This window comes from Bos indicus x Bos taurus, chromosome 29, assembly GCF_003369695.1.
Source record: "Bos indicus x Bos taurus breed Angus x Brahman F1 hybrid chromosome 29, Bos_hybrid_MaternalHap_v2.0, whole genome shotgun sequence".
In the NCBI taxonomy this organism is placed as follows: domain Eukaryota; kingdom Metazoa; phylum Chordata; class Mammalia; order Artiodactyla; family Bovidae; genus Bos; species Bos indicus x Bos taurus.
In genome coordinates this window covers 14817688-14843592 of record NC_040104.1, presented here as the reverse complement: position 1 = coordinate 14843592, position 25905 = coordinate 14817688, and the positions used below count along the sequence as shown (strand labels likewise).

Sequence of the window (25905 nt, the reverse complement as noted above, 5' to 3'; positions counted from 1 at the left end):
TAAAGATGGATCCAATGAGATGACATACGTGAACACAATTTGAGAACTATAAAATGCTTTACAAACATTATGAGGTCCAGGGAATAGTGAATTGTATTATTCTTTCATTGACTAATTCTTTGTCGTTTTGGGGGGAAAATCAGATACTAATTCAATCTTCTCTTCTGTGAATTAGGGCCGTGTCTTTGCATCATGAGTGAACTCTATTATGAAACAATCAACTCGTTCATTGTTTGTCTTTGCAATTGAGTTAACATGTGGTAATTTACACTGATTATGGAGCTACAGATAAGAAGCCTTACTTAGAGCTCTTTGCAAATGTAGACACAGTTTAAATTCTCAGTGCTCTCACCATTCTTCATTTTGTTTCCTTTCTTCTTTGCCATTCACTTAAAGTTATCTAATTAGTTTTTAAATAAGTAATGCATATGTAAGAATCAAAAATCAAAAGGTGTTAATCTACATTCCCCATCCATCTAATTCCTGCCAATCCTTGTAAGCAATTACTGTCATTGTTTTCTTTTCAATTTTATTGAAGTAGAGTTGATTTACAATATTGCGTTAATTTCCACTGTACAGCAAATTGACTCAGATATAAATTCTTTTTTCCTATTCTTTTCCATTATATTTTATCACAGGATATTGAATACAGTTCCTTGTGCTATATACTAGGACTTTGCTTTTTATCTATCCTGTATACAATAGTTTGCATTTGCTAATCCCCAAACTCTGTGTTCCTGAATTCTCCTGTACACTTCCAAAGATTATTTTATGCATACAAACACAGGTATAAATATATATCATCCCTCCTTTTACTTTTTATCATGATAGCAGCATACTCCACACACTGCTCATACTTCGCTTGTTTCACTTCACAATACATCTTGGAGAGCTTTCCTTAACACAGAATAAAGAGTTTCCTCAATCTTTTTTACAGCTACAGTAAATATCATTGTATAGCTAAGCTGTAATTCATCTATAACCAGTCTCATAATGATAAACTTTTAGGGGGATTCCAATCTTTTGTTATTATAAATAATACTATAGAGAATACAGTTGAACATACATTATTTTTCATTTGTGTGAGTATATCTGAAAGATAAATTCCATATGGCTTCTTTTCTAGCCTCTGAATGTTTTGGTTGAGTTTTTGGAACCATTCCCAAGTTGCACACATCTTCCTTCAATTAGGGAAACCAAAATCGTACACAATACTCCAAGAATAATCTCCCCAGTGCTGAATATAGCAGACTGCTTTTTTTCTCTCTTGTTCTTGCAAATCAGATCTGCCAAAATTGTTAGCCATTTAAAAATGTCCTAACAACTGTTCAAAAAAATAAAGTTTATTAAAAAGAATGACCTAACATTGCTGAAGAATATTAAATATCTAAGCAGTGTAATCTCCAGTTATTTGACCATTTGTCTTCACACATTTTCTTCCCCTTTAGCACATGTTCTTTGTTTTGGTTTCAAACTTAATGAACGTGTTTGTTAAGGTCAAGGCTGCCCAATACACAAAAATGAAAGTAATTACAAGCAAGGGGTAGAATGGAAAAATACTGTTTTAACTGTCAAGTGTGTATGGTGGCTAACTGTTCTGATTTAAAATATTTCATCTCTGGGACTTCCCTGGTTAAGAGTCCGAGCTTCCAATGTAGGGGGCCTAGTTTCGATCCCTGGTCAGGGAAAGAAGATGCCACATACTGTGCCACGTGGTTAAAAATAAAATGAAATATTTTATCTCATCTGATCACATACCTTAGCTTTAGAAACTAAAATCACCACACAAACACAGAACATCTTTGGACCAGGTATTTGGTAGCCATAACTGTTGATGCTTCAGTTGTCAGCAACATGCTTAAGAATTTCCAGTTTCCTTTAATGTTGCTCGCTGCTCAACGGTTCAAAGTAATGTAGCAGGCGGAAATAGCCACTAACTCTAAAGAAGTTTTTGGTTTTGTTTTTCAAATTTTATTTACTTTTGGCTGCCCTGGGTCTTCGTTGCGTTGCGCGGGCTTTCTCAAGTTGAGGTGAGCAGGAGCTTTGCTTTGCTGCTGTGCACGGGTTTCTCGTGGCAGTGGCCTCCCTTGCTGTGGAGTGCAGGCTCTAGAGCACGTGCGCTTCAGTAGCTGTGGCTCAGGGGCTAAGACGCTCCCTGGCGTGTGGGATCCTCCCAGACCAGGGATCGAACATGTGTCACCTGCATTGGCAGGTGGATTCTTTACCACTGAACCACCAGGGAAGTCTCTTTAAAGAGGTCTTGAGGTATTACTAAACATACCCAACCCAATTGGCACCACATGCCTTTTTGATAAGAAGTGGAACTTAAATAATTGAAAGCTGTCCAGTGGTTAAGAATCTGCCTTCCCATGCAGGGAATGTGCATTCGATCCCTGGTTTAAGAACTAAGATCCCACACGTGTGAATGTGCTCAGTAACTCAGTTGTGTCTGACTCTTTGCGACCCCATAGGCTATAGCCCTACAGGCTTATCTGTCCATGGAATTTTCTAGGCAAGAATGCCAGAGTGGGTTGCCATTTCCTTCCCCAGGGGATCTTCCCCACCCAGGGATCAAACCTGAGTGATCTTCTAAATTGGTAGGCAGGTTCTTAACCACTCTACCACTTGGGAAGCCAAGATCCTACATGCTTAGGGGCAACTAAGCTGGCACACTGCAACTAGAGGGAAGCAAAACATGTGTCATGACAAAACGAAGACCCAGTGCAGCCAAAAGTTAACAATAATAAAGTTTTTAAAAATAAAATAAAGGGGCTTAGTAGGTTGAAGAGCTAAGAGGTCGCAGATAACACATAAAGTAGATAATGGTTGAGAGTTGACTTTGATGTTCATCAATCACCTCTGAACTCAAATTAGAATTGACTTACAGCTGAGTGATAGAAAACAGTGGAATGCAGGATTGAAAACCCCAAATTTCTTTTCATGAGGAAGAATGAGAAAGCCATTCTTCACCTTTTCTCAAGGTAAGAATACTGAGATCAATCTGCACACTTTGTCACTATAAATTCAACCTCATAGACCCTGAAAGCTCCAATTTTAATCGTTCTAGGGCAGCAGCCAAGAGCAAAAAGATAAAAAAAAAAAATTACAAGAATAACTTCTCTTGCAAGGATAGGTTATTGGCCCATACATCAGTCTTTACTACTTGAAACAGTTACAAAGCTTTTATTTGGCCATGTTCACTCACAAAGCATCAATTCTTCAGCGCTCAGCTTTCTTCACAGTCCAACTTTCACATCCATACATGACCACTGGAAAAACCATAGCCTTGACTAGACAGACCTTTGTTGGCAAAGTAATATCTCTGCTTTTCAATATACTATCTAGGTTGGTCATAACTTTCCTCCCAAGGAGTAAGCGTCTTTTAATTTCATGGCTTCAATCACCATCTGCAGTGATTTTGGAGCCCAAAATAATAAAGTTTGACACTGTTTCCACTGTGTCCCCATCTATTTCCCATGAAGTGATGGGACCAGATGCCATGATCTTAGTTTTCTGAATGGTGAGCTTTAAGCCAACTTTTTCACTCTCCACTTTCACTTTCATCAAGAGGCTTTTGAGTTCCTCTTCACTTTCTGCCATAAGGGTGGTGTCATCTGCATATCTGAGGTTATTGATATTTTTCCCGGCAATCTTGATTCCAGCTTGTGTATCTTCTAGCCCAGCGTTTCTCATGATGTACTCTGCATATAAGTTAAATAAGCAGGGTGACAATATACAGCCTTGACATACTCATTTTTCTATTTGGAACCAGTCTGTTGTTCCATGTCCAGTTCTAACTGTTGCTTCCTGACCTGCATATAGGTTTTGGACTGATGCTAAAGCTGAAACTCCAATACTTTGGCCACCTCATGTAAAGAGTTGACTCATTGGAAAAGACCCTGATGCTGGGAGGGATTGGGGGCAGGAGGAGAAGGGGACAACAGAGGATGAGATGGCTGGATGGCATCACCGACTCGATGGACATGAGTTTGAGTGAACTACAGGAGTTGGTGATGGACAGGGAGGCCTGGTGTGCTGTGATTCATGGGGTTGCAAAGAGTCGGACACGACTGAGCAACTGAACTGAACTGAACTCACTCTTGTGATGTTTAAGCATCGCATACCCTCACCAGATATGTCAGTTGATATCTTTGCCATATCTGTTTAGCTTACTGCTCTCTTAGCACTTCTGTGTAAATAATTTCTATCAGATCTAAAAGGTTGCATCCATAATCAAAACTCAATCACTCAAGTGACAATTAGGCATTTTTAAAATTACTTGTGTCCAATATTCAAATCTATCTGCCTCTCACAGGCTCTTCCTTTAAGGGCAACCTCTTACTCTTCAGTTTCACTCTTATATTTTTTCTTTTTTGGGTATGCATCTCAAAGGAAAAATTTTTCTTCTCACATAACTACAATACCATTGTCACATCTAACAAATTTAACAAAACTTCACAAAGTGAGTCTTTTTTTCTGAACTTTTTATTTTGTTTTGGGGTATGGCCCATTAACAATGCTGTGACAGTTTCAGGTGAACGGTGAAGGGACTCAGCCAGGCATATACATGTTTCCATTCTCCCCCAAGATCCCCTGCCATCCAGGCTGCCACAAAGCATTGAGCAGAGTTCCACGTGCTAGACAGTAGGTCCTTGTTGGTTATCCATTTTGAATATACCGTCCCAAACTCCCTAAGTATCCCTCCCTCAAGGCAACCGTAAGTTTGTTCTCTACATCTGTGAATCTCTTTGTTTTGAAAGTAAGTACATTTGTATAATTTCTTTTTAGATTCTACGTATAAGGGATGTTATATGATCTCTCCTCTGACTTACTTCACTCAGTGTGAACTCTCTAGATCCATCCATGTTGCTGCAAATGGCAGTATTTCATCCTTTTTAATGGCTGAGTAACAATCCATCATTGTATAGGTGAGTCTTGATTTCATAATATTTTACCATGGAATTCTAATTTAGTGTGTGCATACTAGCCAGCGACAGGCGATACAACCCTGGTTGTCTCAAAAGATCTCTAAAGCTGGTCCTTCCAAGGTGAGCAATAGCTTAGGCCATGAGGATGGGTTACTCACCCCATGGTGCCTTGTCTGGTCTGCAACCCATCTCCCAAAAAGGAGCGAGACCTAGAGAGACCTGCTGGAAACAACTCAAGTCTTTAGTAGCCTCCATCATGTACATGTACATCATGTATATCCAAGATGCAGCGAGTGATTTAAAAGCTGATTTCAACTGTTTCTGGACTGCTGTATGCAGAATTCTTTTTATCTCAAAATAGTACAGACATCATCAAAAGTCTCTGTAGGGCAGGCCTCCAGGAACTGTTTGGAATGCTGCTGACTGTGTTTTTAAGGAGGTATGCCAGAAAACGTGATCAGTAACGCTTCTCATAACAAGTCAGTAAAGACAGAGCCACATAAAGGCACCTCTGGAATTTAGATATCAGGTCCCTTTTGAGAATAAAACTACTGAGAGTTATATACTTATTTAATGTAGCCATTTGCAGAAGGAATAGTGCTGTAGGTGAAAACATTGGAATCAACTCATTTCCAATAAATGAAGAGTAAAATATTTGGTGGCATTTCAGGGTATGTGTATGGATCACAACAAACTGTGGAAAATTCCTCAAGAGATGGGAATACCATATCACCTTACATGCTACCTGAGAAATCTGTATGCAGGTCAAGAAGCAACAGTTAGAACTGGACATGGAACAACAGACTGGTACCAAATTGGGAAAGGAGTATGTCAAGGCTGTATATCATCACCCTGCTTTTTTAACTTATATGCAGAGTACATCATGTGAAATGCCAGGCTGGATGAAGTACAAGCTGGAATCAAGATTGCCGGGAGAAACATCAGTAACCTCAGATATGGAGATAACACCACCCTTATGGCAGAAAGCAAAGAACTAAAGTATTTCTTTTTTTTTTTTTCTAAAGAATTTCTTGATGAAAGTGAAAGAAGAGAGTGAAAGAGTTGGCTTAATACTCAACATTCAGAAAGCTAAGATCGTGGCATCCAGTCCCATCACTTCATGGCAAATGGATGGGGAAACAGTGGAAACAATGACAGACTTTATTTTTGGGGGCCCCAAAATCACTGCAGATGGTGACCACAGCCATGAAATTAAAAGATGCTTGCTCCTTGGAAGACAAGCTATGACCAACCTAGACAGCATATTAAAAAGCAGAGATATTACTTTGCCGGCAAAGGTCCATATAGTCAAAGCTGTGGTTTTTCCAGTAGTCATGTATGGATGTGAGAGTTGGACCATAAAGAAAGCTGAGCGCCGAAGAATTAATGCTTTTGAACTGTGGTGTTGAAGAAGACTCCTGAGAGTCCCTTGGACTGCAAGGAGATCAAACCAGTCAATCCTAAAGGAGATCATTCCTGGGTGTTCATTGGAAGGACTGATGCTGAAGCTGAAACTCCAATACTTTGGCCACCTGATGCAAAGAACTCACTCATTGGAAAAGACCCTGGTGCTGGGAAAGATTGAAGGCAGGAGGAGAAGGGACGCCAGAGGATGAGATGGTTGGATGGCATCACTGACTTGATGGACATGAGTTTGAGTAAGCTCTGGAATTTGGTGATGGACAGGGAAGCTTGGCATGCTGCAGTGCATGGGGTCACAAAGAGCTGGACATGACTGAGTGACTGAACTGAACTGATGTACATATATATATATATATATTTATATGTATATTCTTTTTCATATTCTTTTCCATTATGGGTTATCTTGAATATAGTTCCCTGTCCTCTACAGTAGAACCTTGCCATTTATCCATCCTGTATATCATAGTTTCAATCTGTTAATCCCAGACTCCTGCGCCTTCCCTCTCCCACCCCTCTCCCCCTTGACAACCACATGTTTATTCTCTATGTCTGCGAGTCTGTTTCTGTTTCGAAGACAGGTTCGTCTGCGTCATATTTGAGATTCCACATGTAAGTGATATCATATAGTATTTGTAAAAGACTACATATTCTATGATTCCATCTATTATAATACAGGAAATATCTAGAAAAGACAAATCTACAGATACCAAGTGAAGCAATGGTTGCCTGAGGCTGGGAGGAGGTGGAGGACAGGAAACAGGGAATGACTGCTGATAAGTACAGTAAGGGATTCTTCTGGGTGCAATGAAAGTGAAAGTGAAGTCGCTCAGTCGTGTCCGACTCGTTGCGACCCTGTGGTCTGTAGCCCACCAGGCTCCTCCGTCCATGGGATTCTCCAGGCAAGAATACTGGAGTGGGTTGCCATTTCCTTCTCCAGGGGAATCTTCCCTACCCAGGGATCGAACCCTGGTCTCTCGCATTGCAAGCAGATGCTTTAACCTCTGAGCCACCAGGGAAGCTCCAGGTGCAATGAAAATGCTCTAAAATTGATTATCGTAACAGTTGCGCGATTCTGTGACTATTCTAAGAACCATTCAATTGTGCACCTTAAAAGGGTGGATTCTATGATGTGTGAACTACATCTCAAAGCTCTTATATAAAAAACAGGACAAAACAAAAACAAACAAAAAACCAGAAATAGACAGTGGGGTCGCATAAACTCCCTCTTACCCTGTGAGCCTCTGCCAGAGAAGCTGGCCAGGCTCACTCCCAGGCCTTTCCTAATTGAAACAACAAGCAAACATCGTCAGTATAAGAGAAAGAAAAGAACACTGTACATAGCTTGTTCCACATGTTGCCTTCAACTCAAAGGTTTCCAGGTGATTTAAAGCTGAGGGGTTTCATAGACTGCTTCATCAACATCTATTCAATGATGCACAGAATAACCCATAGAGAATCAAAATAATGATCCTGGAAGGACAGTTGGGAAGAAGGAAAGGTCAAATTTGTAGCTGACTTGGCAGAAAGATCCAACCTAAACTCAATGTTGAGAAATGAAGTAACTGACATTGTCTATATCCTACCCAGTATACTTCCCCCAATTCTCCCTTCATATTTGATTTTCATTCCATTATCACCCCTCCCCCATCTCCCTCTGCCCCCGGTTCCTGGGAGGTGCCCGTTGACTTCAGACGTCCAGCAGGGGACTTGTGTGGTGGTCCAGTGGTTGGGACTTCACCTTCTAGTGCAGGGGGTGCCAGTTCGGTCCCTGGTCAGGGAACTAGGATCCCACATTTCTCACAGCGAGATAAAAGAACCCCCCAAACATAAAAAAAACAGAAGCAACATTGTAACAAATTCGATAAAGACTTCAGAAAAAAAATCTGCTGTGTGTGTGCTTAGTCATGTCTGACTCTCTGCAGGCCCATGAACTATATATAGCCTGCCAGGCTCCTCTGTCCATGGAATTTTCCAGGGAAGAATACTGGAGTGGGTTACCATTTTCTACTCCAAGGGATCTTACCAACCCAGGGATTGAACCCACGTCTCTTGCATCGCCTGCATTGGCAGGTGGATTCTTTATCACTGGCACCAAGATACTCAGCACATCTTATGCTGCCCTCCTTCCCACCTTACACTTCCAGTTTTTAAGTCAGGAGTGGGTATGTGACCTAAGTTGTCCAACCAGAGAAACTCAGGACTCTCATTTGGAAGCCTGGGTCAGAAGGTGTCTTTCTCCTGGACAATTTCCGAGAGTATGTAGGACAGGATCCAAAATGGTCGTGGATGCCTCACTGTTAGCCTGCGGATGAAGTTGCCAGACAAGGAGGACCAGGACAATCAGAGATGTGAGCCTCATTTCTGACTAGAACCATGCCCTCTCTCCACATTTTCACCTCTAGATTTTTCCAGTTACATAAGCCTTAATTTAAACCATGTTGAGTAGACATTTCTATTATTTACAGCTGGAAACACAAAACTGAGATAATTCTAATAAATTCTTAACTAACATCTAAACAATATTTTTTAAGACGTTTAGAACAATGACTGGCAGGTAGTAAGTGCTATGTGTTATAGTTATTATTATTGAAAGTGTTAAAGTACAGAAATGGTAGGGACCTAACAGAAGCAGAAGACGTTAAGAAGAGGTGGCAAGAATACACAGAAGAACCGTACAAAAAAGATCTTCACAACCAAGATAATCACGATGGTATGATCACTCACCTAGAGCCAGACATCCTGGCGTGTGAAGTCAAGTGGACCTTAGAAAGCATCACTACGAACAAAGCTAGTGGAGGTGATGGAATTCCAGTTGAGCTATTTCAAATCCTGAAAGATGATGCTATGCAAGTGCTGCACTCAATATGGCAGCAAATTTGGAAAACTCAGCAGTGGCCAGAGGACTGGAAAAGGTCAGTTTTCATTCCAATCCCAAAGAAAGGCAATGCCAAAGAATGCTCAAACTACCGCACCATTGCACTCATCTCACACGCTAGTAAAATAATGCTCCAAATTCTCCAAGCCAGGCTTCAGCAATATGTGAACCGTGAACTTCCTGATGTTCAAGCTGGTTTTAGAAAAGGCAGAGGAACCAGAGATCAAATTGCCAACATCTGCTGGATCATGGAAAAAGCAAGAGAGTTCCAGAAAAACATCTATTTCTGCTTTATTGACTATGCCAAAGCCTTTGACTGTATGGATCACAATAAACAGTGGAAAATTCTGAAAGAGATGGGAATACCAGACCACCTGACCTGCTTCTTGAGAAACCTATATGCAGGGCAGGAAGCAACAATTAGAACTGGACATGGAACAACAGACTGGTTCCAAATAGGAAAAGGAGTATGTCAAGGCTGTATATTGTCACCCTGCTTATTTAACTTATATGCAGAGTACATCATGAGAAATGCTGGGCTGGAAGAAGCACAAGCTGGAATCAAGATTGCTGGGACAAATATCAATAACCTCAGATATGCAGATGACACCACCCTTATGGCAGAAAGTGAAGAGGAACTAAAGAGCCTCTTGATGAAAGTGAAAGAGGAGAGTGAAGTTGGCTTAAAGCTCAACATTCAGAAAACTAAGATCATGGCATCTGGTCCCCATCGCTACATGGGAAATAGATGGGGAAACAGTGGAAACAGTGTCAGACTTTATTTTTTTGAGCTCCAACATCACTGCAGATGGTGACTGCAGCCATGAAATTAAAAGACGCTTACTCCTTGGAAGGAAAGTTATGACCAACCTAGATAGCATATTGAAAAGCAGAGACATTACTTTGCCAACAAAGGTCCGTCTAGTCAAGGCTATGGTTTTTCCTGTGGTCATGTATGGATGTGAGAGTTGGACTGTGAAGAAAGCTGAGCGCCGAAGAATTGATGCTTTTAAACTGTGGTGTTGGAGAAGACTCTTGAGAGTCCCTTGGACTGCAAGGAGATCCAACCAGTCCATTCTGAAGGAGATCAGCCCTGGGATTTCTTTGGAAGGAATGATGCTAAAGCTGAAACTCCAGTACTTTAGCCACCTCATGCAAAGAGTTGACTCATTGGAAAAGTCTCTGATGCTGGGAGGGATTGCGGGCAGGAGGAAGAGGGGACAACAGAGGATGAGATGGCTGGATGGCATCACCGACTCGATGGACGTGAGTTTGAGTGAACTCCGGGAGATGGTGATTGACAGAGAGGCCTGGCGTGCTGCGATTCATGGGGTCGCAATGAGTCAGACACGACTGAGTGACTGAACTGAATATTATAAAACAAAGAAAATAATAATGACTAATCTATCTACTTAACAAAGCATTATTAATAAGACAATGGAAAACAAAAGAGAAGGGCATCATTCCTTTCACCGTTGTAAAAGTAATTATAGAGTGTTATCTATCCATATAGAACATTCAAAAAACACAGAAGTATGTTGAGAAGATTTAAAAAATCATTTATAATCTCACTCCCTAGAAAAAAATATTTTGGTTTATTTTCTTCCAGTCTATTTTAAATATAAAATTGAAATCATTCCATATACACAACTTTTGTATTCTCTGCCTTTAAAACCTTTACCTTATTTCATAAGCATTTTCCCATCCTTTATTCTCATTTTGTATTATTTTCCTAGGATGGAGTCCTAGAAATGAAATAAATGGGACTTGCAGTGGGACTCTTTTGAACTTGAAGTGAGATAATGGATACGAGAGACATTTGAAAATTGAAAAGCACCATACAGATACGAGCTACTATGGTAATATCATTATCTCTTCCCCTAAGCTTGCTCCTCCTCCTGCATTCTGTTTTGCTGAATTTCAGGAGAATGGTAACCACCACCATAAACAGCCAGCCGCATTTACCTACTGTGTTTTATCAAGAACTTATCATGTACTATGCACTGAGCTAAACACATAAACACTTTATCCTTTATGCTATTTAGTCTTTGTAAGATTCTTGCTGAAAAGGTGAAAGTATCCTGTTTTGCCAAGAAAGTTCTCATCTTTGATGGAATTACATCATTTAAGCCCACACAACCAGAAATTATAGAGCAGGTATTCGAACCTTAAAGTTCATCTGGATCTAAAGTCCCTGCTTTAACCGCTTGTTCTCTGCTATGAGGTCCTGCCTTTTCCCCAGTTGGCATTTCTTTTGTATTCCCCAGTCACTGAGTGGGGCACTTTCTGACCCGTGTCACTCTCCTCTGCACTTCTTTCTTTTCCTTTGTAAAGTTTTGTTGAATTCGTTACAACATTGCTTCTGTTTTATATTTCGGTGTTTTTGCCACAAGACATGTGGGATCTTAGATCCCTGGCCAGGTATCAAACCCACACCCCTTGAGCTGGAAGGCAAAATCTGAACCACTGGACCCCCAGGGAAGTCCCTCTTCTCTGCAGTTCTACATCTTCTAGCTTAGTTCAGCCTCTCATTGCATCTTCCCTGGATGATTTCAACAGCCTCCTGGTCTGATGCATCCGTCATCTGTCCTCCTGCGGACAGAGAGATTTTTCTAAAGTGCAAATCTGACCATTATTTAATGCTTCCCCAGATCTGTCAAGATAAGGTTCAAAATCTTTAGTGAAGATCCTTATTTTTCATGATCCCACTTTTCCTGTTGCTCGCATGTGGGTCATGTCTTTTCACGTTTCCCTGTCCATACCCAGACCAGTGCCTTGGCTAGCCGTAGCTCCCTTCTTTGTCCAGGTGACGCCTGTCTTTTCAAACTCGGTAAAAACTCTTCCCATTTGGGACATTTCCTGTGCTATCATCACACTTTTTCACATTGAACAAACAACCTTTATTTTTTAAGCAAATTGAGAACAAGAAGTATATCTTATTTCACTTTATATCCCAACTAAAGTATATGGTGTGGTGCAGGTGCTAAATAAAAATGTCTTCCAAATGAATTTTTATGTAACTTTCCTCAGCAGGAAATGTCAGGGCTTGCTTATTAATGAAATGTACACTGTCCATAAAAACATTATGCTCTACGTAGCATGTGAAGTATTGTGCTTGGTTTTGAAATTTACATTTTTATTATTTATTTAGACTGTGCTGGGTTGCGGTATGTGGGATCTAGTTCCCTGACCAGGCATGGGACCCAGGCCCCCTGCACTGGGAGCTCAGAGTCTTAGCCACTGGACCACTAGAGAAGTCCCTGGAGTCTAGGTTTTTAGAGGCTGATTAATAAATTGAAATTTATAAACAGGTGTAAAGAAGGAAAGAAGGTCTGATTAACAATGTTGCATGTAAAATGGTTACAGAAATGAATCTGTGTACATGAAGAAAAAGATTTCAATAATGGGGAGGGGAGGGCAAGATGGGATATAACAGTCATCTTCACATAAATAATGAAGATGACCTTGATAAAGACAAAATTTCTTTTTTTTTTTTTCAAAATTTCTAATCATAGAACTCTGAGCTTCTCCATACTACCATGATGGCTATTATAAAAAGGACCTCTGTACAGGGTAGAAAGATGCCCCAAATATCAACACATTCAAACTATGACTTGGGACTTCTCAAGCTGAGTAATTTCACATCCACTTTTCTGAAAAGCAAGTCCCATGTAGAAATCACCAACAATAAGAACTTTTAGCAGTTCTCAGCACTGAGGTTTTTATCATCATTTTATATTTTCCATACTGAAAGCAGGGGAAATCATTTTAAAAAGCACCGAACAAGAACGCTAGAAAATGTGGTGTCATTATGGACAGCTGAGAAAATAGCCGTTGCACAGAGGCAGAACAGCCCAGGTACAAGGAGGGAATGGGATGTGTCCTTTCAAATGAAGAATCAGGGACAACAAATAAAGGAAGGTAAACAGACAGAGCCACATGCAATAACAACTCCTCCAAAAGTGATTTGCAGCCAGAGGCAGATTTTCTGCAGAGCTAACTAATCTCCAGGACCATTCTCTTGCCCTGGTCTCCTCCAAGACCTCAGTAGGGACTGTTAAGATTTCACGTTTGTTTGTACAATGACACCCAAGATTCACAACTTGTTTGCTTCAAGCCTATCAACCAGTTTACCAGCAAAACAAAACGTAGGCTATACATATCGTGTGTTTAAAGTTATTTTTCAAGCACTGTATTTCAGCCACACCTACACATCCAGATGGTAATCAGTTAAATCAATATTATCATTGAAAACAAAAGATATTTGCATGAAAACTCCAGTGCCAGATTCTTTCTTCTGTCTAGACCCTGCTCTGGCGTGATCGAATTTGGGTACCTTGTATTGATTTTTAAGTACTTGATATAATATCAAATCCTATTTTAATTTAGACGAGTAGGAAGAGAGGCTTTATACATGAAAATATTAAAATATAGATATTTTCATGTATAAAGCCTGAAGCTGAAACTCTTGCACACTCAGTTGCTCAGTTGTGTCCGACTCTTTGTGAACCCTGGACTGTAGCCCTCCAGGCTCCTCTCTCTGTCCATGGGATTCTCCGGGCAAGAATACTGGAATGGGTTGCCATTTCCTTCTCCAGGGGATCTTTCTGACCCAGGAGTTGAGCCCATGTCTCTTGCATTGGCAGGTGGATTCTTTACCACTGAGCCTGGGAAGCCCAAAGCTGAAACTCACATAAAATTAAACCTTTCTGCTTCTTACAGAGGGTCCCTGTGAGAAGTGATCCAAGCTGTTGAACATCAGTGGCAAAGGGAACACAGAAGCCTTCCAAGCAGGAGAGAAATATAAGAGACCTAGGGAACTTTCTAATTTCTCTTTGTATGTGTGTGTGTAAAGAAGTATTTACTGATTTATTTGACTGCCAGGTCTTAGTTGCAGCATGTGGGATCTAGTTCCCTGACCAGGGATCGAACCCAGGCTTCCTGCATTGGAAGCGCAGAGTCTTAGTCACTCAACCACAGGGAAGTCCCTCTAATTTCTCTTGAGTTACATTTTTGTAGAGTGGCTTCTCCGTAAATAAAAGAGATTTCTATGGCTCCTCAGGATCTTTTAGGTAACCTGACCAACCATCTTATATTTCCTATTTATTATAATAACGTACTTCAATGAAGTGAAATACTCACATATTCTTTTTTAAAAATATCTATTTTCATTTATTCATTTATGCACCAGGTCTTAGTTTCAGCACACAAGATATTTCAGTTGCTGCATGTGGGATCTAGTCCCCTAACCAGGGATTGAACCTGCATTGGAAGCAGAGTCCTGGCCACTGTGCTAGGGCTAGGGACCACCAGGAAGTCCCACTCACATATTCTTACATGACTTGGGTTTTTTCAATGCCATGTCTTTGCTTGCATTGTTCCTTCCATGCTTTTTGTGCTCTCCTGCACATCCTTTGTATATTACAGGAAGTCTCAGATATAAGCTCTTCTATGATCTCTTTGCCTGATGTCCTCAGCCAGATGTAACCAGCTTCTTCCTCCAATTTATTCCTGAAAGAACACAGACAGCTCTCTTGGGCTATTTACGACTTTGCACTTGGTGCTATCCTTATGCATCCACAAGTTTTGTCCTCTCTGCTAGATTGTAAAGCTCATTTAGTTACGTGTTCCCTCCACAAATATTTTTTGAATGTCTATTAAGGACAAGCACTATGTGGAGGTACAGAAATGAACCAAACCTGACTCCTCCCTTCATGATGTAATAAAAGAGAGAACAAAGAAAAACAAATGATTGGTGTTAATTTACAAACAGTGTGTCAGAGGTACGTGCAGAATGATTTTCGGTGTTAATTTACAAACAGTGTGTCAGAGGTACGTGCAGAATGTTTTGGGGAACACAGAGGAGGTGTGTCAGCTCAGCCTTGGGGGAGAGCAGGAAACGTCTGTGAGCAGGTTCTAGTGGAAGCGAGTTGGCCATGGATGGACGGGTGGGTTTGGGGGTCAGAGGATGCATTCTGAGTATGGCTTATTTATTTATTTATAAAATTTTAAAAAGGAACAACAGTTTTCTTTAATATTTATTTTTATTTATTTGGCTGTGCCAAGTCTTCGTTTCGGCGTGCAGGATTTTCTAGTTGTGGCACGTGGAATATTTAGTTGCGGCATGTGGGATCTAGTTGCCTGGCCAGGTATCAAACCTGGAGCCCCCTGCATTGGGAGCAAGGAGTCTTAGCCACTGGACCACCAGGGAAATTCCTAGGTATTATATATTTAAAGGCTACCAGTTACAGGCCAAGGCCAAGCTTACAACCAGTTCATATTTATGGCCCACACTGCAATGTCCGAGTTAAACCAAGGCCATTCGACTATAAAGTATTCACCATCCTATTTTGTGATGAGAAAAAGTGATGTAGTGAGTTGTTAAAATTTACATTGCACCCGTCTTTGAAATTGTACAATTATGACCATTCTTAGTTTTTATTGTTGTTCAATGTTCTTTAATGAAACAGTGCTGATAACATATTAGTTCAGTCGCTCAGTCGTGTCCGACTCTTTGCGACCCCATGAACTGCAGCACGCCAGGCCTCCCTGTCCATCACCAACTCCCGGAGTTTACCCAAACCCATGTCCATTGAGTCGGTGATGCCATCCAGCCATCTCATCCTCTGTCGTCCCCTTCTCCTCCTGCCTTTGATCTTTCCCAGCATCAGGGTCTTTTCAAATGAGTCAGCTCTTCGCATCAGGTGGCCAAAGTATTGGAGCTTCAGCTTCAACATCAGTTCTTCCAATGAACACCCAGGACTGGTCTCTTTTAGGAAGGACTGGCTGGATCTCCTTGCAGTCCAAGGGACTCTTAAGAGTCTTCTCCAATACCACAGTTCAAAAGCATCAATTCTTCAATCATGTCTTAATGTTTTATTTATAAAACTAAAACACTGGCAATTGTAAATAGTTGATTTACAATGTTGTGCCAGTTTCTGCTGTACAGCAAAGTGATTCCGTTATATGTATATATATATATATTTTTTTATATTCTTTTCCATTATGGTTTATCATAGGGTATTGAATATACCCTGTGCTATACAGTAGGACCTTGTTTATCCATTCTATATATAATAGTTTGCATCCACTAATCGCAAACTCCTAATCCACCTCTCCCCCACCCCTGGCAACCAAAAATCTGTTCTCCATATCTGAAAACACTGGTAAGTTAAAATGCTACTCCAATTTTAAAAATTTTGTTTTACTGATCCATGATGTTCAAGAATCAAGCTCTCAAACGTATTAATGGATTAGAATTCCCTGGAGAGCTTTAAAAAATATTTTGAATCCCTTATGTCACTTTAGCCTTAGTGATTTAAAATTTCTGAGGTAGGAGCTCAGGAATTTGTCTTTTAATAAAACTTCGTTGATTTTTTGAAAAGCATCCTGATCTGGGAGCAACTGCTCTAGCTGGATTTGCCTCACCTGAAAATGTGTCAAACGGATGAGTGGGCAACACTCATAAAAGGATACATTTAGGGACATAAACCACTTTTTTTCCCCCCAAAATGAAATGCACACAACTTAAGTGTTCATGAAAGATAACTCTTTTAGAAGGAAGTCTGATTCTTAAGAAGAGAGGAGAAATAGAACGGTATGTTCTGCCTTTTCCTTTTGTTAACAAACGGTAATGAAGTGACAACATAGTGCTCTTCAAATGTCTTGGTCACTGACATGAGCATATTTAGGGTGAAAAATTATCATTTGAAAATTGCAAGACTAGGTATGCTTCCATGAGAGTCAGTTAAGGGAGAGTAACATTTTGAAGTCAAGAACATTGATGAACAGGGCAACAAAGTTTTATTTATGATCCTTCAGTGACCTGAAAATGCAAATAAACTTCTTTCAGGACCTAACTAATTTTATTTTATTTATTTATTAAAATAAATTAAAGGGTTTATTTATTTTTTTCACGTGGGATACCAATTTCCTGACCAGGGATGGAACCCACATCCCCTGCATTGAAAGCATGGAGTCTTAACCACTAGAACACCAGGGAAGTCCCCAGGATCTAACTAATTTTAGATAAACACCCCACCCCAGGTCATTTTTCTACAAATCCTTCTATCCCATGATATTAAAGCTCATCCTTGAATACACAGTCCCGAAAGCATGAATAATGGGGCCACTACTTTGAACTCAGGGAATTTCACTTGCTTTTCCCTTAGTATTTAGAGTCAGAGAAATTTAGACATCTCTGAGATGAGTCCCTAATTTTGTGGGCAAGGAAACAGCTCAGAGGGTCTGTAGAATTCACCCAAGGCTCCAAAGTAGAATTAGGTCTTTCACAGTCACTTGATACTGTTTTCGAGCATATTTTCACAGAAATTTTTATTTCATGCTTTTCACTATTGTACATTCATTTTTCATTGAATCACACAAATTGGTGAATTAGGACAGGTTCTTAATATTCCCACTTGACAGAGAAGGAAAGACAGTCGCATGATGAACGGTTTGTCCATAGTTATAGGGCTGCACCAGTCCACTCTGGCTGCCAGAACAAAATATCACAGACTGGGTGGCTAAACAGCAGGAATTTCTTTCTCACAGTTGTGGAGGCTGTGAAGTCCAAGAGCGTGATGCTGGCCAGCTTGGCTTTCTGGTGATGAGGGCTCTCTTCCTGGCCTTCTCACTGTGCCCTCACATGTTGGGGGTGGGGGTGGGGGTAGGTGGGTGAGCATGGAACAAGCTCTCTGTTCTCTTCTTAGAAGGGCACTAATCCCCTCTTCAGGGCTTCCCCGGCAGCTCAGATGGTAAAGAATCTGTCTGCAATACAGAAGACCAGAGTTTGCTCTCTGGGTGGGGAAGATGCCCTGGAAAAGGGAATGACAACACACTCCAGTATTCTTGCCTGGAGAATCCCATGGACAAGAATTCTGCGGGGTTACAGTCCATGGGGTCACAAAGAGTCAGACAGGACTGAGTGACAAACACTTCCACTTTCAATCCCCTCTTGAGGGCTGCTCATGACCTCATCTAACCCTAATTACCTCCCAAAGGCTCCATCTCCAAACACCATCATTTTGGGGGTCAAGGCCTCAGCAGGCATGAATGTTGGAGAGGATACACTTCAGTCCATAGCAACAGCTGAAGGCTGAACTAGGGCCAGAATCCCGCAGAAGGGATTTCCATGATGCTGCACAAACATAAGCCCGTGTGTCCAGGATGAGGGGACCTGCACTGTGACCTACCTATGTCTTGTCAGTGGCAGGAGAGCTTCGGAAAGAACCAGAGGAGCAAGTGGGCTTTCCTGGTGGCTCAGACGGTAAAGAACCCGCCTGCCAGGGTCCATCCCCGGGTTGTGAAGATCCCCTGGGGGAGGAAATGGCTACCCACTCCAGTCTTCTTGCCTGGAGAATCCCATGGACAGAGAAGCCTGGGGGGCTACAGTCCATGGGTGGCAAAGAGACACAAACAACAAAGGGTAGCAAGTGTCATAGTAGGGAACAGGGCTCTGGGGATTCGGAAGCAGAGGCGAGCAGACGAAGAGAAAGATGTTTACAACACGTAACCGGAGCGAGGACAGTGCAGGCATGGAGAGGACATTGGAATGGAAAGGTGCAGGCTGTCTTTGGGGAATGGGGCAGAGCCTGTTCAAGTCCAGGACCGGGCGCGTCCTGCAGTGGGGCTGCAAAGTCCGGCCTTCTCCTGGTTGGACACTGTCTCTTCGCTTCTACCGTCTGTTTCCTGGGGGTAGAGACCCTGCTCTCTATGTATTTGGAAACGAGCAAGGACGCTGCAGAGGGTGGTCCATAAACCTCACGGCTGCAGAGAGGAAACAAAGCCGGCAGCGCCCCAGCACCGCGAGGCCGTGCCCGCTGTGAACCGAGTAGTACGGCGTCTCCCAGCTGGAGTGGAAGCTCTGCGGGGCATGCAGGCAGAGAGAAGCAGGTCTCTTGCTAGCGATCGTCAACCGAACAAGAAAGAAAAACGATCTTTTCCTGAAACACACGAGGAAGGCCTGGACCTGGGCTCTGAGGTCAACGTGGTCCTCGCACCGCTGGTCTCCGGTGGGAGGGAGCTATCCCGGGCTCTAGTGGCCGCCGGCAAGGAGTAGGAAGGCTGAGGCCTAAGGACCAGCGGTCGAGAGCTTGCAAACAGCGACTCGGGGCGGGCGGCGGGCTGGGACCGGGCGCGCCCTGCGGGGGTTGGGGCGGAGGAACGCAGCCTCTTGCAGCCCTTCTTCTGCCCAGGAGGACGGCCTTCTGCAAACCTGCCTGGACTCGGAACAATTCATCCTGTTTTTCCTTTAAAAAAAATAAATAAAAATCCTGTTTTTCATAAAATCATTGTCAGAACCCCGAAGAGGGCGGTACCCGAAGGAATCTGGAAAACAGCCCGCAGGGGCGGGCAGCGGGGCGTGTCTGGTGTCGGGCGGCTGCAGGAGAACAGAAGGGCGCAGTGCGGGCAGATAACCAGGAGGGTGCTGGCGGCCCAAGCGCACCCCGCCGGGGCCCCCCCAACCCCGCACACACCCCCGCATCCCGGAGCAGCCGGGGCCCGGCGGGGCGGGGCGTCAGCACCTGGGGGCGGGACCGGGCGGGGTGCGCGACTGGAGCGGAGGGAGGGGTGGGCTCTTCCGCCCCCTGATTGGGTCTGGGCTGAACGAGGGGCGGTGTCTTGCGGAGATTCTGCGGGTCGGCATTGGGCGCCAAAGATGGAGGGTGTGGTTTTGTGAAGTCAGTTCCGGTCGGTGTAAAACCCTAGGGGCGGCGGCGAACAAGCTTCAGATGCTTCTGGGTCGCGGTGGGAACGCTCCGGAGTCCGTTTGTGTGAGCTTGAGAGCCGAGCGCTAGAGCGACCCGGCAAGGGATGGCGGCCACCGGGACCGCGGCCACCGCGGCCACGGGCAAACTCCTGGTCTTGCTGCTGCTCGGGCTCACAGCTCCCGCCGCGGCTCTGGCCGGCTACATTGAGGTGGGGACCGGGCGAGCGCCCGAGCCCTTTCTCCTGCGCCCGCGGGGGAGCGCGGCCTGCGGGCGGGCGGGCCGCGGGGTCCGGGCCGGGAGGGGGTCGCGGCGCGCTGGGTGGTGGGGGTGGTCCGGCGCTGCGGCGGGTCTGGAGCGCCTCCCCCGCCCGCCCCGGCTTGGCGCAGTGCTTGGCGCTGGATGTCGGGCTGTCTCCGCCGCCGCAGAGGCCAAATGAAAGGCATCGGGGTTGCGGGGGGCAGCGGGCCGCCTCGGCCGCCCCAGCCTCCATCCCGCCCGCGGCGCGGCCACATCCTCTGCGGACCCTGCGAAGCCCAGACTCCCACTCCGCCGTCCCCCGGGATCGCGCGAGCCTCTGCCGTGCTCCCTGCAGCCCGGGACCCGGTGCGGCTGGGCTCGCTCCGGGGTCGGCCTTGCCGACCCGGCCCCCCGTGGGTCGCCTGGGCTTCCCACCCGGGAGCGGTGGATGCGGCCTTTGTTGGCGAGTGGGCCGGGCCGCGGGGATGCGGGCGCCCGGACAGAGCCTTCCGGACGGCACGGGAGCGGGTCCGCTCCCCGCAGCGGGTGCGCCCTCTGCTTCCTGTGCGCCTCCCGCTCTGGATCCCGGCTCTGGCGTCGGACCTTCGGGAGGGATTGTTAAATACAATCCGGTTGCCTGAATCTGATGAACCAGGGGAAACCCTTCTCCGCTGTCGGCGTTGCTCCCTTTTGTGGTGCGTTTCAGCGAGCAGGGACAGTACCCGTGAATACGTTGTAAAAACTCTGGTTGAAGCGTACTTTTTCGGCGTAAGTAGTTTCCCCGCACCTGGCGACCTTGCGAACACACACGTCTGTGCCGGGCGGTGGTTCGGTGCTTGCGTGCCCGGAAGGTTCGCTGGGGTCAGGGGGTCCTGCCTTGTGGCCTGGGCCTGGCCGCTTGTAGAAACCTTTCTGTCCACGAGGGAGACGTGGAACTTTATTTTTACTTGGCATCTCGAAATAGTGCTTGAACTGTCGGACTGGAATGTGTGTTTCTGGTGTAGTTTATTTCCCCCTCTTCGCTCTTTTGCAAATTACAATGGCTTTTTGCGGAGTTGGCTAATTTCAGAGAGAAGTGAGACTGGATTTGATTACACAGGCATTGACTGAAGAGTTTCTAATAAAAACCCACAGAACGTGTTTTTCTGCAGAAAGTGGAAATATTTCCACGATTAGAAACAGTCGGCTCTAGAACAAACCTCCGGTGAACAGCTTAAAACGTCCTATTCATCCTGCTTAAAGCTTTGATTCTTCAGGGGCGGGGGGCGGGGTGGTAGTGGAGGAAGTTTCAAGTAGAAATAGTTAATGCTTATGTAAGCATACTTCTAGATTAGGATTCTTTTCGTTTCCACGCAGTGTTCAGAATTATGTCTGTGATCCACGATATGGTGTCGCAGGGAAGCACGCTAGATGAGTGGGGTGGGAGGGAAAGGAAAAAGCTTTTGTTTGGAACACAGAATTTAACTCTTGGGGCAGGATGTCACAAACCATTGTTCACATGCTTTTGCCTCACTTCCCAGAGGTATGAGTAACTTCAGGCACTAGTGAATTCACATTCAAGGGTTCATCAGTTTTAAAGAATATCTTCCTTTCAGGTCTAAACAGGCACTTGTATGCCTGCAGAGAAAGAGCAGTGAACAATACCAGAATTAGCTGTTGTGGATTAAGTTTGGTTATTATCCACATCATTGTTCAATCGGAAAGTCCGACTAGACAGAAAGTGGGAATTAGACATTTCCCTAAAATGGTGTTTGAATGCGGTTTTAGGAAAACTTCTCATCTTTGGAGCTGTATTTTTGCCCACCCTTACTAAATTATCTTTCGGATGGTTTTTTCTTTTGTCCAAAAGGCAGAATTTCCTTCATACATATATAATTTGACTTTATTTACTTCCAGGCAAAGGGCCGCCTGAGCCTCGGTTTAGATGAGAATGGCCGAAATCAGGATTCTCTTTGATATGGTCCTTACTGAGATTAGCCAAAGGGATTCTAGCCAAATCCCTGATCGGATTGCTTGGCACAGAATTATTGATTGGCAAATCTTGAGTGTTGCCTGGTGTTGACTGAATTAATCTCATACACCTGTTTAAAAGGAAAGAAAAAGAATCTCTGTATTCAGGGTCACTTCCTCTGTTAAATCCGAGACAAGTTCATTTGAGGGCCTGCTCCCTTATGGTATTCGTGCTGAAATCCTGCACTCTGTACAGTTTGGACACTGAGAGCTCTAGTTCGTTCCACCACATTTTAAAATGAGTGGGCCCTTTGGTAGCCAATATTCAGGAAACTCATAGTATGACATCTGAGGCAGAAGATCAGTGCTGGTATTTAAGTGATGGTAGAGGCAATGTCTGATTATGACCTGGACAAATACCAATGCCTCTGATAGAAGCATCAGCTTTTATTTTATCATAACTGTGTTAAAATCCTTTGATAAATGTGATGTGCCAAGTTTTGGCAAATCCTCCTTTGATGAGGTTTGTTTTCATCATCAAAAGCTGGGTTGTCCCACAGGGTAGCCGCTTGCAGTGGTGGCTATAATGATTGAGGAATGAATTTTCCATTTTATTTAATTTTAGCTAATTTACATTTAAAAACAAAACTCAGTTCAGTGATTGGAAACAACTTTTTATATGAGTCTATTTTTTAAACTACATTTTATGAATGTAAATGCAAGTCAGATATTTCCTGTGAAATTTAGCATGTGAATTGAGATCTGTAGGTGCTAAATGCACTCCATATTTTGAAGACTTACTATGAACAACCTTGTAAAATAACTGATTTGTAATTTTCATATTGATTGCATTGGAGTGATATTTTACACATTGGCTAAGTAAATTATATTAAAATTAGTCTCACCTGTTTCAAATATAACATATGACTCATATTTCTCCTGGGTGGTGCTAATTTAATTTATTTTTTAAAGTTGGTGCTGTATGAGTGTTTTTATTAGCACAGTTTTTAAATGTTATGTTTTCCCACAATAAAGCCTTGCTTAAAGTTGGTCCAGTATGATCTTAACAGTTTTGAGTATTTTTTTTCTGTTCACTTTTTTCAATTACAATTTTTACTTAGATATAATTTCAGGCTCACAAAAAATTGCAAAAATTGTATGAACAACTCATACCCTCTACCCAGATCCGTCAGTTTAACATTTCCCCTGTTCAGCATTTGTCTTGTCACTCATTGTGTAATTATGTATTTTTTGCAAACAAGCAAAGGGGGCAAATTGCATACATCTTACCCCTCTACCCCTGAAAACTTGCAAGTGTATTTCCTAAGAACCTGAGAACCAAGGACTGTGTCCTACCTAACCCGTTTGGTTATCAGCTTAAAGAAATTTAACTTTGATACAATACTTTGATCAGATCTACTCTCTGTATTCCATTTTGCCAATAGAACCAATAATGGCCTTCAGAGAATTTGAAAACTTTTTTTTTTTTTAAGTTAAAGAGCTTTAGAATTCTTGGTAGCAGTACGTGAAGGGTTAATTATTTTTCCAAATATAAAATAATATCTTAAACTTACCTGATATTGTTTTGACTCTAGGAAATAAAAACTTAAAAACCTTACAGGATTCCTCAATTATATTACTCTTATTAATTCTTGGGCTTTTGCATTTTCTATTTAAAATTACAAGAAAAATTACATAGGGAGTGCGTATTCATTGTAGAAATTTTAAATTCATTTGAAGAATAAGATGAAAAATAACCTGAGATCTTTGTGTTGTCCATGGAAATTTCGCTGTGAATATGTTGGTGGTGTCTAGCCTCCTCTGGCTACCAGGTACACATTTTATCAAAGTGACAGAGAGCTTATTGAAGCTGGTATCTAACAATTAGTATTTTGAATTGTCCTAAAGAAGTACTGAAAGAAAATAGTTTTCTGTGTGATTAAAAAGGGATAAATTTTTGAACAGTGATTGTAGAGTCTGTGGAGGGAGGCCATTTGAGAGTTGGAAATCGCCCATAATCCAATTCTCATGAGTTGTTTTTTTAGTGAGGTAAACTAGATTACCTTGACTCTTAATTAAATTTAGTCTAGTGCACCTTGATTTATGGTGTAAGATGGAAAGTGAACGAAATAGAAATGAGTTCCAGTTCTCCGTATCAAGTACAGCTAATAACTGCTTCTTGCCGAGAGACATTTTCTTACATAAGCATCATGGAAGCTTTTCATGGAATCTTTTGCAACGTAACTAATCTGTTTTTAAAATACAACTCTTCATTTGTTAACCATCCCGCTAATGTTTGTTGAACACTGTTACCAGGTTCCGTGTTAGAGGCTAAACAGTGCAGTAATAAAACCAGATATGCCTCATGCCTTTTCCTCTGCAGAGCGCACTTGCCTGTGACTTTCAGGCCCCACCCCCAGAGATTTCTCCTTGAGGACTTCTGGGAATCTCATTGTCACGGGCTCCCCAGGGGGTTTCTCCTGCGCAGGTAGAGAAAAACAAACTGCAGCAAACAAAAAGCCAACAGAACTCATGTGGGTACAGCATCTTACATAAGTTCCCAAAAGTCTGGTAAAGTAGGTCTTCTCATCCACACCTGAAAAAGGGAGTCAGGAGAGGGCAGCAAGGCCAGGCTGAGAACTGGTCTGTCTTACTGAGTTGTTGCTCCTTCTATATCCGGGTGTTTCATGACATTTCTATTTGGGTTGCAGATTTCTTTCTTTCTTTCTTTTTTTTTTTTCCACTCTTGTTTACCTATTTTCTCTACCATCAGGAAATCTGATATGAATATTTTCTTTAAAAGAAACTAATTTCACAGATACTGTATCATGAATCCACGTATTGCCAAACTGCTAACAGTGGTTTTCTTTGAAGGTTGTAATTAAAGGAGACCTTGCCGTTTTATATTTTCCATGGATTTAAAAAAAAAAAAATCGAATGCTTTTTTGTATGTGCAAGTTCTCTCTTTTTTACAATAGTAAGCTTGTCTTGTCTTTATATTCTGATAAAAAAAATTTAAGAAACTCTGACCACCTGTGGGGAATCTTATCAAATTAGTGTATGGGATTATTTGGAAGGGAAAATGTTATTGGCACCAGACTTCCAATCACTGGCCTGGTTGGTAGACAAACTATTAGAAAGAGGCTAACACAGTAACCCATATGACTAGAATAAGATTGTGGTCCAGAAAAAAGTCAGTCATCATTTGGAGTGGGCACGTGTTGTGTGGGTTAATTGAACAGCCCCGCCACAGCCTTTCTTTCTGCTCTGCCTTCCTCAGCCTGGCGCTTCTTGAGGTTGCAGAAGGGTGTTTCAGTTTCAGAGCACAGGCTCTGTTGTGATAACATCCAGGGGATCATGGGGTTTTTCTTAGAGCTCATCAGCTGGGCTGAATGATATCTGGTGCTTCCAGCCGAAGCAGTCATGGGTGAGTCGTGGTGGTGGTTCTGTGACAGGCTTAGACTGTGCACTGGGTTCTGATGGGAAAGGGGGCTGTGCATGTTGGGTGGATACCAGCCCAACATCTGCTACATATGGCTGGTCTGGCTGAAAAGGAAAATAGTGCATTTGTTCTTACCTAAGTTACCTATGAGTTAAAAGTTTGCTGGTGGAATTGAGACAACGAAGAAGGCTCTCCCATGGTTTATTAGGGTCTTGCACTTCGTTTTGAGGAATGTTGCCATCCAGAACAGAATGGCTGAATGGAGAAGTACCTGAAAATTTATAAGGGAGATATTTAGCCTAGAGAAGATGAAAACATGGATTTTAATGTGGGTGATGA

At 42.9% G+C, this 25905-nt stretch overlaps 1 protein-coding gene across 4 annotated transcripts in view; it reads left to right on the top strand.

The window, feature by feature from the left end:
* Positions 1-19948: 19948 nt before the first annotated feature.
* APLP2 (amyloid beta precursor like protein 2) overlaps positions 19949-25905 on the top strand; it is a 62625-nt gene continuing 56668 nt past the window's right edge. For 2 of the 4 annotated variants that reach the window (XM_027532548.1, XM_027532546.1), the window contains exon 1: positions 19957-20145. In XM_027532548.1, the coding sequence (XP_027388349.1) occupies positions 20041-20145 (105 nt within the window). In that variant the 5' untranslated portion in view covers positions 19957-20040. Of the gene's footprint in view, positions 20146-25905 lie in introns of all 4 variants that reach the window. The other 2 variants (XM_027532545.1, XM_027532547.1) reach the window with 2 other exon arrangements.